Source organism: Alternaria rosae (assembly GCF_020736505.1).
Source record: "Alternaria rosae strain MPI-PUGE-AT-0040 chromosome Unknown BKA58scaffold_9, whole genome shotgun sequence".
In the NCBI taxonomy this organism is placed as follows: Eukaryota; Fungi; Ascomycota; class Dothideomycetes; order Pleosporales; family Pleosporaceae; genus Alternaria; species Alternaria rosae.
Window position 1 is genome coordinate 903,127 of NW_025763578.1, and position 12,653 is coordinate 915,779.

The window sequence follows — 12,653 nt, forward strand, 5'->3', positions numbered from 1 at the left end:
CCCATCAACGGATCAACCCACCGATCAATCTAAACCGAGTTGTGCGACGTGGCCAATGAGTGCCGATAATGGATTTCAATAACCCTAATGCGTATGGCGGCCAGTTCGCCAATTCCCCGCAACACGCCCAATTCGATGCACAGGCGCGGCTCCAGCAACAAGCCAACCCACATGGGCAGTATGGGCAGTCCCCGTCGTTCCCGGGCATGGGTGGCGCTATGGGGAGCAATGGCATTCAGCCAGGAGCCCCGTATCTCCAGCAGCGAGGTAAGCCAGTGACGTGCGCGTTTCTTGTCCTGCCCTATCGCCGCCCGTGGGCGCGTTCCTCGCAGCCTGGCTGACATGACACCATGGAGCAGCCGCCATGCAACAGGCGCAGCAACAGCAGCAGCAGCAGCAGCAGCAACACCAGCTGTCGTCGCCGAGCCCCTACTCGAATGCGCCCTATGCGCAGACGATGCCCTCGCCTGCCCACCACCAGTTTGCCCAGAACCGCCAGACGGCCTCCCCTGCCAGCACCACTGGCCAGGCACCCTATGCGACACCGCAGCCACAGCCCTCGCCCAGCAGCATGCAGACCAACGGCCAGCAGACGCCCATGAACCTCCAGTTGCCCGTCAAGGCGGAGCCGCCCCAGGTCCAGACGCCCGTCAAGCAAGTGCCCCCGTCGCCAGTGTCGCCCGCAAACCCGGCGCGTAACGCAGACCGCGTCGCAACCCTCCTCGACATCAACAGCATCCTCATCAAAGAGGTCTGCGAGCTCCAGACCCAGGGCAAGGCAGGCCAAGTAGGGCCCACACCAGAAGGGAAGCCCGAAGGCGACAAACCGCAGCCATCCAAGGAGTATGTAGAGTGAGTGCTGCACACCCCCTGCGCGACACCAGCTAACGAGCCCAGCTACATGCGCCGCCTCCAGGCAAACCTCGCCTACCTTGCGCAAAATGCGGAGAAGGTTCCCAAGCCTGGTCAACAGTTACAACCGGGGCCCGCCATCATGTCGATACCCGCCTCACCCGCCGAGCTTGCCAAGCTATATACGAAGCTGCAGGAGCTGTTCCCAGGATGGAAGGGCCAAACCCCCCAAATGAAGCAGTCGCCCGGGCCGCAACGGATGAACTCGAATGCGTCACAACCACCAAATAGCGCAGGCCTGCAGCAAAACTGGGGGCAGAATGCTATGCAGCAAGGCATGCAGCAATCACAACAGCAACAACAAACCAAGCAGGAGAACCAATAAGGGCGGGATAGCAACCTCCATCGCAGGCGTATGGACGGCGTTACTGTACTTTTATACCTCGTGTAATATTGGCGTAGGCAACATGTGCTTGTTATGGTTTCTTTTTTGAGAGAATGCGCAGGGTAGCTGGACATCCGGTACTTATGGAATTATTAGGCACGAGCAGTCCAATTGAGGGAGCGTCTGTGGATAGGCGATTCATATTGGATACATCTCTATAATTCGGAATTCAAGATTGGTCGATACAGGCAGCCGCAGTCGCAAGAAAATATAGCTAACGAGATACTGGCAGCTCAGAAGTTACCAGAAAATCTGCATGGCGTCATGACGATTGATTTGGTACAGCACACGAGGGATGACAAAGCACGCTACCAAGCTTATGTCACTGGTTCTCAGTCGCACCTTTCTCTTCACAATCCCTGTCTGCATCTGGCCGAACAGCAACGCGCGGTAAATATAACTCTGATATTTACTAGAATATTAACGCTAGGCTGACACCCCGTCGGCTGCGTTTACGAGTGGAGTCCTTGTACGAGACGCATCCAATCACGCACTGTCATGTGCTGAATAACGCTTCATGGCGATGTGTAAGGTCGTTAGCCCAACGCCAATCTATGAAGGTGGAGAGATATGAACTGTGCCCAGTTAAAGCATGCTGACATACTTATCACTCAAGGTATCAAGATTATCACTACGTAGATACGAGAGGCTCATCATGACTATGCATCCAATGGCTTTCCATGGACATATATCTACATGGTAGTCAGACTTCTCATATGCATATCGTCAAAGACACAGCAACATATGATTGCCATCCGATCTTCTAATTCAGCGCAATGTCCATTAAGAAACTGACATCTCTACTGTCTTTGGCCTTGCTAGGTCTCAGCACATCATCCTCACCTCTCCCTGGTCCCACCCTTCCTCTCCCAGCTAGAACAGTAGCTCAGCTTTCCACGGTCCCAACCTGGCTGGAAAACATTGCCGTCCGGCCCAATGGTGATCTACTCGTTACCCAACTGGCTCCAATCCCTATACTTTACACCATCAAGAACCCGTCTCTAGGCAACGCAACCCTAGAACCCATCTACGAGTTCCGTGCCACCAACGTCACCGATCTCCTCGGCATCACAGAAACAGCCCCAGACATATACGCCGTCATCGCTGGAAATGCCACAACCAATTCAACTGGCTACGCTGGTACCTGGTCCGTATGGCAAGCCGCCTTCGCCTCTCCCGACATCTCCATACCCACAGTTCACAAAATCGCCAACGTACCTCAGGCGAAACTACTCAACGGAGTTGAATCCCTGCCCTCCGACCCTTCTATCGTCATCATAGTAGATTCTCAATACGGCCTTCTCTTCCGCTTCGACACCAAAACTGGGACAAGCGAGATCATCGCTGACGGACCAGAACTCAAGCCCTATCCGCAACTGCACAACGCTACTGTGGGATTTGGTGCTAATGGTCTCAAGATACGCGATGGATGGGTGTACTTCAGTAATTCGGATCTCATTGCCATATATCGCGTTCCCATCACTTCGAGGGGGTACATACCGCACAGCCCCAAGGCAGTTGTGGAACTATACGCCAACTTGAGCGCAGTGGCCGACTTTGTGGATGACTTCACGTTTGGGTCGGACGGTACATTGTGGGCTGTGAGCAATTACGAGAACACGGTTATTGCGGTGAGTCCAGGTGGGAAGAAGATGAAGGTAGTGGCAGGGGCAAAGGGGTCAGTGACGTTCGCAGGGGACACCGCGGCAGCGTTTGGGAGAACAGACAGGGATTGGGACGTGCTATATGTGAGCACTGCTGGAGGTTTGGCGATGCCTATTAATGGGAGTGTTGTGGTGCCTGGGAGTATCGTTGCGGTTGATACGAGAGGGTACGCGTGTTAGGAAGGACATGGTTGGCCTTGCAAGACTCCACATGTGTACGTTGCTGTGGCGAAGCCAAGCTGACTGCACTATCTCAATATAATTAGGACAAGAGGTGAGATTAAGATTGCTACATCAGTGCTCCGTCGGGTAGAACAAAGAAGAAGCAATATGGCAACAGCATCATTGGTGTTTGCATCAGTGCATACCTCTCTCCGACCATACAGCACCGCGTCAGCTTTCAGCAAGTCACAGAATGCAAAGGACAAGACATGATATCAACAGTCTTCTATTCGTCATATACATCGCTACACCAATCCACCACACCCCCTCAAACACAACTGTAACTAGAAGTTAAACAAAAAAGCAATATGCTGAAGCGATCGTTTTGCATCAGAGTGCTTGTACGTTCGTTCTATGCCATGATGTCCCCAGAGAACAAAGCCTGTCCCAAGGATATACCCAAAAATATACACAACAAACAGAGAAGTCTTTTACCACACAAAAACGCCTAAACCATCCGTCTAAAAAGAGACAGAGAGAAGTAGGTGCTTAAGCGGCACCAGCGTAAACCTTGCCAACAGCCGAGAGGCCGCTGCCAGAGTTAAGCTGGTTCTCACCGTCACCGACCATGAACCAGGAGTAGCCCTGGACCTTGTCAGAGCCGTCGAGGTAGGCCATGGCGTCCTTGAGGAAGCTGGCGGCTTGCTCCTCGGAGGCGCTGCCGGGGTTGAGACCGAACTCGGTGATCCAGACCTTCTTGCCACCCATGGAAGCGGCCTTCTCGACCTGCGCTTGGAAGCGGTCGATGGTCTGCTCATCGTAGATGTCGTAGAAGTGGATGTTGGTTGCGTCGACGATGGCGTCGGGGCAGCAGTCGTTGAAGCGGCTGAGCCAGTCGAGACCCATGGGCGCAGGGCCGTTAGTAACGGAGGGTCCGACAATGGTGACTTCGGGGTGGGCTTGCTTGACGGGGTTCATGTATTGCTTCCAGGCGGAGCAGGCGGCTTCGGGGCTCAGGTTGCACTGGTCGGAGTGGTCGCACTCGTTGAATCCCATGACGGCGGTGGTACCCTTCTTGACGGCCGTGTCGACGTTGGCGAGCCACTCGTCGGCGGTGGACTTGCTGGGACCGTGCATCATGGGAACGAAAGAGGTGCCAATGTCGTTGCTCTCAACCTGTCCCCAGTTGTAACCGAAGCCAAACTTGCTGCCGAAGGTGGTGCAGAGGTGAGCCTCGTTGTAGGCGAGACCACGCTTGACGCCACTGTAGCTGTTGCCAGCAGTGGGGGAAGGAGCAGCGGAAGAAGCGACGGAGCTGGCTGACTCGACGGGCTTCTGGGGAGCGGAAGCGGTGATCTCGGGGGTCTTGGAGGTGGGGGCCTCAGGAACGGCAGGGTACTCAGCAGCAGACTTGGTGGACGAAGCAGCAGGAGGAGCGGCGGGGTACTCGGCAGCAGGAGATGTGGTGGCCTCAGCTACGGGAGTCTCGACGGTGCTCTTGACAGCGGAGGAAGTGGGCTTCTCGACAGGAGTAACGGCAGGGTACTCAGCGACCGTGGAGCTTGACTCGGCGACGGCCATGACTGAAGAAGGGGCTCCGTATCCATTGCCAGCGGCAGATGAGGTGGGGGCAGCAGCACCGCCTCCGGGAGTGACGGTGACAGTGACCTTCTCGGAAGCAGTCACAGTGACGGTTGCGCCACAGACACCAGTGGAGGCATCAGCGGCCTCGACCTGCTTGTTGCCTCCCGCAAGACCGGAAGGCTGGAGGTAGACGGTCGAGTACTGAGTGGTGGTGGAGGTCGAAGTGGTGTCGATGGTGGTAGTCTGTTCGCCGGGGTAGGCACCGGTACCGGTAGCCTGAGCCATGGCAGTGGTGTTGGAGTTACCCCATCCGTTGACTGGGTAGGCAGCCCTGTGGTGGAACTTCTCGTGCTGGTAGTGGGGAACAGCCGCAACAGCGGAAGCGAGGGCCAAAAGGCCGGTAAACTTGACAGAGGCAGACATGTTGATGTTCGTTGTAGATTGCAGGTTAAGGATGTGCGTTGCGCTTGCTTGTAGGGTATCGAGGAGTAAAAGCAGATGCGGCTAACCTGAGCGCGAAATCGTTGACAGTCGAACAATGAACGTGGTAGTCAGAGGCGACAAGAGAATGTACCGAGCAGAAATGCTCAAAGGAGTGGCAGGCAACGACCGTGTTTGGTGTGAGTCTGAGGATCAGGATGTGACAAAAAACATCGGGGAGGGCGGGTGATTTTCAACTTGATATATTTTTCGCGGGGAATCCGGGCGCTCGATCCTTTCGCATGCACCTGGCTAGAACCTTTCACACCTTCAGACTCTGCGCAAGCGGGTAAGCCAGGGGTTCAGGTGGAAATAACCTGCTTGGCCATTCACAGCTCAGAAGCAGCCTGAGCCGCTAAGGTCGTGGTCCGTCCTGATTAGCTACCGCATGGCGCCGTGCGTTTCACATAGCCGCCACATTCAGGTACACCCGCTCACCCACGCATTGCCAGCAGGGGCCGTATACCGTTTGCGGCGGTTTCGGTGTCAGATCTGTTTTTTGCATCTGCAAGCTGCTCTATCGATAGATGTGAAAGTCCTCCTGTCAGACTGTCAGTCATGTCGCCCACGTGAATGTTGTCGACGTTAGCTGTGCGTTGGTCCCCACATAGTGACAGGACCACAGATCCTTCACATGTCTTGGTACTCGCGGAATCGTAAGGGGTGGGGCCGGGCGCAAAGACCGCGCGGGTTGATCGAGTATTCTAGACGCAGACGCTCTCATTTCCGAAAGTGTGATCGCCTCTGCGGGAGTCTGACCAGTTCTATCGAGCGATGACGAGGCCCTCATCCCAGCGACCATCGTCTTGTTTGTTGAGCGTTGACCGTGTTCGGGCTCGCAACCCAAAGGGGCTCAGGACTGGAGGTATGCCGAGAGGGCGTATGCGATGCTGACGAGGCTTTCTCGTATCGACGAGTCAACACTGAGGCGGTCCGATGCAAAAATACCAACCGATGTGGCACGGCAGGCCCTCCGCGCGCGGCGTCGTACTCAGCCGGCTCCCTTGCTCATGCATTTCAGCTCAGCTTAGCTCACCCGTGTTATCCATCGTTATGTTCGCAGCCTTCTGAAGTGTCGACAGAAATTACAAGTCACGATAAGATTATTCCCGGTGTACATGAACAAGGTGTCGTGTTGCATCAACGGTGGCCCTACACGCACCTACGTCAACCACAAAGACAACGTGGTACCCACGCGAAAGCGCTCCGCTATCCTGGTCCTTGTCATAATTACCGACATATCCCTCCCTCTATCGGGCTCCGAACGTCTTTGTTTTCTTCTGCCTGCCGTTGAACAGATAACGCTTCCACCGACGTCATCAGGTCACAACGAGAACTCCCTCGTGTGCGCCTGAAGATATTGCGCTCGAGATCTGCCTCCCCGATTTTGCGCCAGCAACAAGAGGATCGATTCTCCACGGTGAGGCACCTCATTCGCTGGCGCACTAACATGCATCCAATACGAGTCGAGGCGACTGTCAACCAGCCCTGCGCTATCGATATAGTCTATCGATAGGAAGGAGGTTCCTGCATAAGCGCTGCTGGGCCTGCGCAGCCTAACGCATGCGCTCTGCGCCCGGTGTGTCAAACTTCATCCCCCAACAGCTGGGCATGACATGTGCCTACGTTTGCCATTGTTTGTCGTTCTGAAGATGTTGGGGCTGGGAGTAAGGACGAGGTTGCGATACTATAGCTCGCCGCGAGGTCGTGAGTACACGTAATGATCTCCACTCCCTCCGACAGTTCTGGATCGTGGGCACGGTTCGGTATCGGAAGCAACGACCCGAGAGTGGTGCGTGGGTGACCTGGAATCCGCGGTCCAGATTCTGACAATCTGCACGTGATGTCGGTAGATCGCAGAGCACACGGTCTTTGGCACAAACCTACGAGAAGGACAAGCCGTGATGCAGGGTCTCTCTCCATGTGAGTGAATTGTACCGTGGTAAGCCCCGAAGTGTCGTGAAACTGCGACTCCCAGACTATTCAAGGTTGTTGGTCGGCTACGATGCACTGCCCTGCAGGTGACGTACAGTGTCGATCGTCAGGCACCTCTACCGGTACGGTAACTTTAGCCTCTTTGGAATTCCAAGGACTGGGACCGATCGCATCATATCCCTCCGAAGCAGTCGAACATGTGGTTCACTATGATAAGGTGTTTCAAGACAAACAGCGGTTCGCCGAATGCCAGCATCTTCCGAAACACTGGTGGCAACAGTCCGTTGCGCAAACTATAATCGGGGTGACTTTGGGTTCTTCGGGTTGATGTCAACGTGGTGAAACGTCGGCGTGAAGACCCTGTAGGCTTGCCAATGGGTGGCAACCCTTTACGTGTTTGTATAGAAGTGCCCTGTATAAAGAAGAAACTCAACAGACCCTCTGTAGTCTACATCAGCCTAAATATTGTAAATGTGGAAAGCCGCAAGACAATGTAGACTTCCGGGCTATCTATGTTATCAAAAGTAACGCTAGGTAAGCGACCGATCTTTCCCAAGTATGAGGTGGAAGGGAGACTTGGAGGTACGTAGGCGTAATATTATTACCGCTACCGACAGGATGAAGAGATACAGGACCTGGATGCCCTCACCGTACGCAGTGATTCCCTTCTTTGCGTATAACTCTCTCTTTGCACACCATATCGCAGCCCAAGTTCAGCGTCACAGCACACCCATCTATGCACCATGTATACTTCCCACCAGGCAAGCAAGTAACCTCTCCTTCTTGATCGCAGGCCAAGCACTGTCCCACCGCCCGTGCTGCAGGAGGCTCCGCAACAGCGAAGAAGCGGGTCCAGTAGTTTATCCCCCTTTTCGCCGCTGTGCTCTCTTCGTCTCGTCCCGCAGAAGGTGTTGCGTTATTCGTACCTCTGAACAGCGATGCATCGATGATGTACTTGGTCTTCAGAGCGAGGATGGAAGAATTGTTGGTGCTGATGTTGGTCGCTTTCATTTCCGTGTTTCGAGCTTTCACGGGTACTTTAGCATCGGAAGCCTGCGTAAATTTTGCCTTGCAACGCGGGTGAGCTGAGACGGCAGAAGATATGGTAGAAAGAATGGTAGGAGTTGCAATAGCATCAGACCTAGTACTTACATTAGGTGCAGGCATCGCTGCTGTTGACTCCACGCCGGTGCTCGTAATAGACGAAGTAGCTGAGCTACTGGTAGTTGTGGCGCTCCTGGTGGGCCAGTAGAATTCAGAGGTATCTGATCCAGAGACGATCGACATTGGTACTGGCCGTGCCACAATTGCAAACGCGGTGCTGCTCAATACCGAGAAAGTAGGGAGGCTTTCTGATGGTGTGTCCACGGATCTCGAGTGTGTTATCCAAGGTAACTCAGGTGTCCAAGGCAGATCGGTGCTGGAATTGCCAGGTACAATATGCGATACGGTATGTGAGCAAGTAGTACTTTTACCCATCGGACTGGTTGGGCTGGCAGACGTGGCAAGTGTGTCAGTCACCATCGTACTATCTGCACCTGGAAGAGATCCAGAAGCCATGGAGGTCGGCAAAGGATCATATGTAGAGGACGGTAAGACGAGAGAAGTGGTACCAGAAGGCGATATGGGAATACTGTCGGTGATGCATAGCTCGGTCAGATGAGGGCATATGAGAATAACCGCTGTGCTAGTGGGCTTACTGTAGTCAGGTCCATCGGACGGTGCTGTCACTGAGCCTGGTGATGGAGGGATGGCGAACCCGGAGGTGCAGTTGTCAGTCTCGTAAGGCGGCACGGAAGTTGAATAGCTTGTGGTTGTTACAGTAATGATAACATGCGTCGTAGAACCACCTATCGACGGCAGCTGATCGGTTGCTGTAGATGTTTGATTGTGATCCTCATCGTGGGGAGCTCCTAGCGTACAGTTGGCTAATAGTGCGGTGAGTGCGAGATACACACTGCGAGTGGACATGGTACCGGCGCTAATATGCTTGTAAAACGTTGATGAGGATCGGTAAATGTCGCAGAGAAAAAGGTGTTGGAGAGTCGTCTTATCGCCAACGGATGTCCACACTTGCTAAGTGCATCACTGAGTTGTCCATCGACGTGTCAACCACGTCTCTTGTGGTCGAATTTTGATACCAGACAGTCAGCAGTCGAGTGTCAGTGTTGTGAAAACGGAGGTATTCTCATTCAATCAGGCTGCGCGCCATATTCATCTCCCATTCATGTCCTGATTTCAGCGGCCTTTCTAAGCCGGTTCATGACCGCGGCGGCAATATCGTCGCCTGTCTTATCGTCGATACCCTCCACATATATCACCTCAACGCCTTTCTTGTCAAGCTCTCTTAGTGCTGAGAATAGGCCTCTGGCAACATCCTCGGTCTTCGCGCCAAGATTGATCTCCCAAACCTGGACTGCTTCGGGCTTCACAATGTAATGATCGGCGTGCGGTATCTGGTGCTGAGTGACAGATCGCAGAAGGTTTGAAAGACGCGACGGCGAGTCGTTGGTATCTAGAGATGCGGCCATGTCCGGTGAAGCGCATACTCCTGGTCCATTTGTATCCGATGTCTTCACCTTCTCTGCGCCCAGACCCAGCACATTACCCCAGCTCTTGGTCCTAATAACGCCAATACGCCTCTTGCTCTTAAGCTCGTCCGATGTAGGTTGGCTCGCACCTGCCTCGAACAGAAGAACCGATGCCTTCGGACTATAGTGTCTGTACTTCATCCCGGGCGCGCGCGGTTTACTCGAGTCTTCCGCTTGCTTATCCTTGTATCCAACAACTACGTTCTCCCACCCCGGGCATTGCCGTAACTGTTCCACTGTGACGCCGCCCGGTCGTAGGATCGCAGGTGGGCTTGACAGGCCGTCTATCACTGTGCTCTCAACACCCACTTCGCATGGACCGCCATCGATTATGAGGTTTAGTTTGCCGTTTAGATCATCGTAGACATGTTCCGCAGCAGTGGGCGAAGGTCGTGTGGACGCATTTGCGGATGGTGCGGCGAGTGGGCGACCGCATAGTCGTAACAAAGACAAGGCGATGATAGAACGCGGCATTCGTGCGCCGAAGGTAGGAAGGCCTGCCGTCACCTCTGGTGCGAGGATCGAATTTTCGGGGGCAGGTAGGATGATGGTAAGCGGTCCAGGCCAGAAACGCTCAATCACCGGCCTGTAGATATCTGGGATGGGATCCTTCCCAGCATCTTTGCCGTCTCCCACCGTATCTAGTTTCCCCAGAAGTAGTGCTCGGAGCTGGGGCAACGAATGTATATGGACAATCAAAGGATTGTCGGCTGGTCGTCCTTTGCTCGCGAAGATCTCCTTGACCGCCGCGCTTCTTGTCGCATCCGCGCCGAGACCATAGACAGTCTCTGTCGGAAAGGCGACTGGGGTGTTTGTATTCACAAGCTCCTTAGCTGCTTGCTTCAGCGTCCCGGCATCAGCCTGGCCCTCTGTATCGTCGTATTCTATGTCCCATGCATCGATCAAGTCCTCCGACTTCTTGAATGTGATGTTCCCCAGTTTCTGAGGATCCACGCGTCTGACGCTAGTTTCAGGCATGTTTGCGACGGAGCAGTCGCGGATGTTCGGCACAGTTGCAGTAACGGGCGCGTAGAGTTGGGAAGCGGTGGGCGTGAAGAAGGTATTCGGTCTTCTCAGCGTGGAACGAGGAATGCGGCGGGGCTCTGATGCAGCGACTTGCACCAAAGAACGTACGGGAGCGAGATAGAGTGAGTGTTTCGTGAATCTGACATTTGGTATGCGGGGATGGCGAGTGGGCATTAGAGTGATGACTGGTGAAAGCCAAAATTTCTCGGAACGTTGTGGGGCTCAGTTCCGATGGCACGCGACGTCATGCCGGGTGAGAACACGCCGGACGCGCTCAAACCTTTCAACATCGACTACACCAAAACACCACAGCTGTTGCTGAATGGCGGTAAATGCACGACTGGTATCTGAGCTTCACGAAAGAGATTGGAAATGCCTTCTTGGCATATGGCATCGTTTGTGGTACTCAACTGACGAGGCATCTATCGCGTACTCTATCCCCGCACTCTCCTCTCTTGCTACCACTCTGCTGTAACATCTCACTCAAGTCTTAGCAGATTCGCTTTCTCGATCCACCCCAGGTAAATGTCATTGGTCTGCAACGCCTAGCCAGTCGCAGCCAATTGTTCTCATCAGAGCCAGAGAACGCGGTGCCGAGGTGGGATTCTGATGCTTCGCAGCAACAGCTCTCTATAACGACCCTTTAAAAAGTTTATCATCTTTGTTCAGAGCTTCCATTAATACCTTCGCGACTTCTGTACTCCCTGCAACAAGGTTAGTAGCGTCTTCCTTACAGACCTGCTCTCTCTTCTGCACAACGTCAAACACGATGAGACCGTTGACCAGCTCGCCAATAGAACTATGTATTTTGTCGAAGTCTTCGTGAGGACCTTGTTGCAAGCGGTGAGGATCTACTGAAACAATGAGGATCTACACGGGGTGTCTCATACTCGATGTCTCTGCTTTCTCTTTGCTGACCAACGAACAGGCAGTAACCCGATGCTCACCCAAACCGGAGGGCCTAAATGAGCACCTAGCTAGTTGGAAATCTCCGCATCGGATACCATCAAATCGACCACACCAAGATCACGAATCTGCCATCCTATCTCACCAAGTACTGCGCAAAGACATTGTTTCTCAAGGCACTTATCATGAAAAAGCCTTTCCATGTCCTATAGATGCAAGCGAAGACTCGGCGAAGTTCACCACGTTCTAGGGCTAGTATTGGGCAAATGAGCGGGGAAGGCCTCAGAACCTCGGGAGTCTTACGGACGTTAGACGATGGCAATGGACCGGATACACTGCCGAACGCTTGTTGCTGATGTCCCCTTAGGCAAGTACTAGAAGTGAGCGAACAGCATGCCAAGCCTTGGTGCTGTTTACACTTTGTAGTATTTGAAATCGGTGTACATGTGGCGAGTGAAGGTCGAGCCTTTCCAGACTACGATATCACCCCAAGCAAGAAAAAAACCGAACAGATCTGCAGACTACACTTGGATAAAGTAAGCAAACTTAGGAAACTTTGTACTAAGGTAGGCTCCAGGGTGTTCAGTTTTTCCTAGGTTGCCGTGATATCTGTATGGCGGCGTGGCTGACGGCACCTGTTGGTCTTGCGCGCACCAAATTGCCCAGACAGACTATGGTTATGAATGAACCTTCTCATCGCATAGTTTGAACCTCCTCTCTTGTCGGGCGTTGTCTCATTCGTTGTCCTATTGAGGCACAAGGCTGTACAAAGTGCTTCTCTACCCATGGAATACGGTGGTACGGTGGTACAACAATGACGACTGCACCACGACGCGACAAATTTCCCCATATGGACTAGATGTCGGGTGGCCGATGCAAGACAGCTCAGTGGTGAACTCATAGCTACTGGTGAACAGTAAGCGAGGATACTGATTGGTATGATCTTCTTCGGTACTTGTTCGGCAACTGAGGGCTACACCGGTACACTTTCCCCTGGAGACTATCTAG

General features: G+C 53.6%; 4 protein-coding genes across 4 annotated transcripts; 2 read left to right on the forward strand and 2 right to left on the reverse strand.

Moving 5' to 3' along the window:
- Nucleotides 1-68: 68 nt before the first annotated feature.
- On the forward strand, nucleotides 69-1,722 carry BKA58DRAFT_462577 (uncharacterized protein; the record flags this gene model as incomplete). Its single annotated transcript, XM_046174852.1, has 3 exons — nucleotides 69-275; nucleotides 398-843; nucleotides 898-1,722. The coding sequence occupies 3 exons, from the start codon at nucleotides 69-71 to the stop codon at nucleotides 1,235-1,237; spliced, it is 993 nt and encodes a 330-aa protein (XP_046021982.1). The 3' UTR covers nucleotides 1,238-1,722.
- On the forward strand, nucleotides 1,656-3,407 carry BKA58DRAFT_237572 (uncharacterized protein). The gene has a single exon (XM_046166610.1). It carries the CDS (start codon nucleotides 2,074-2,076, stop codon nucleotides 3,139-3,141), a length of 1,068 nt encoding a protein of 355 aa, XP_046021983.1. The 5' UTR covers nucleotides 1,656-2,073; the 3' UTR covers nucleotides 3,142-3,407.
- Nucleotides 3,394-5,514, reverse strand: BKA58DRAFT_391268 (glycosyl hydrolase catalytic core-domain-containing protein). The gene has a single exon (XM_046170900.1). The coding sequence runs from the start codon at nucleotides 5,128-5,130 to the stop codon at nucleotides 3,673-3,675; it is 1,458 nt and encodes a 485-aa protein (XP_046021984.1). The 5' UTR covers nucleotides 5,131-5,514; the 3' UTR covers nucleotides 3,394-3,672.
- Nucleotides 5,515-9,044: 3,530 nt separating this feature from the next.
- On the reverse strand, nucleotides 9,045-10,918 carry BKA58DRAFT_237673 (translation initiation protein Sua5). The gene has a single exon (XM_046166611.1). The coding sequence runs from the start codon at nucleotides 10,911-10,913 to the stop codon at nucleotides 9,348-9,350; it is 1,566 nt and encodes a 521-aa protein (XP_046021985.1). The 5' UTR covers nucleotides 10,914-10,918; the 3' UTR covers nucleotides 9,045-9,347.
- Between the last annotated feature and the right edge of the window lie 1,735 nt (nucleotides 10,919-12,653).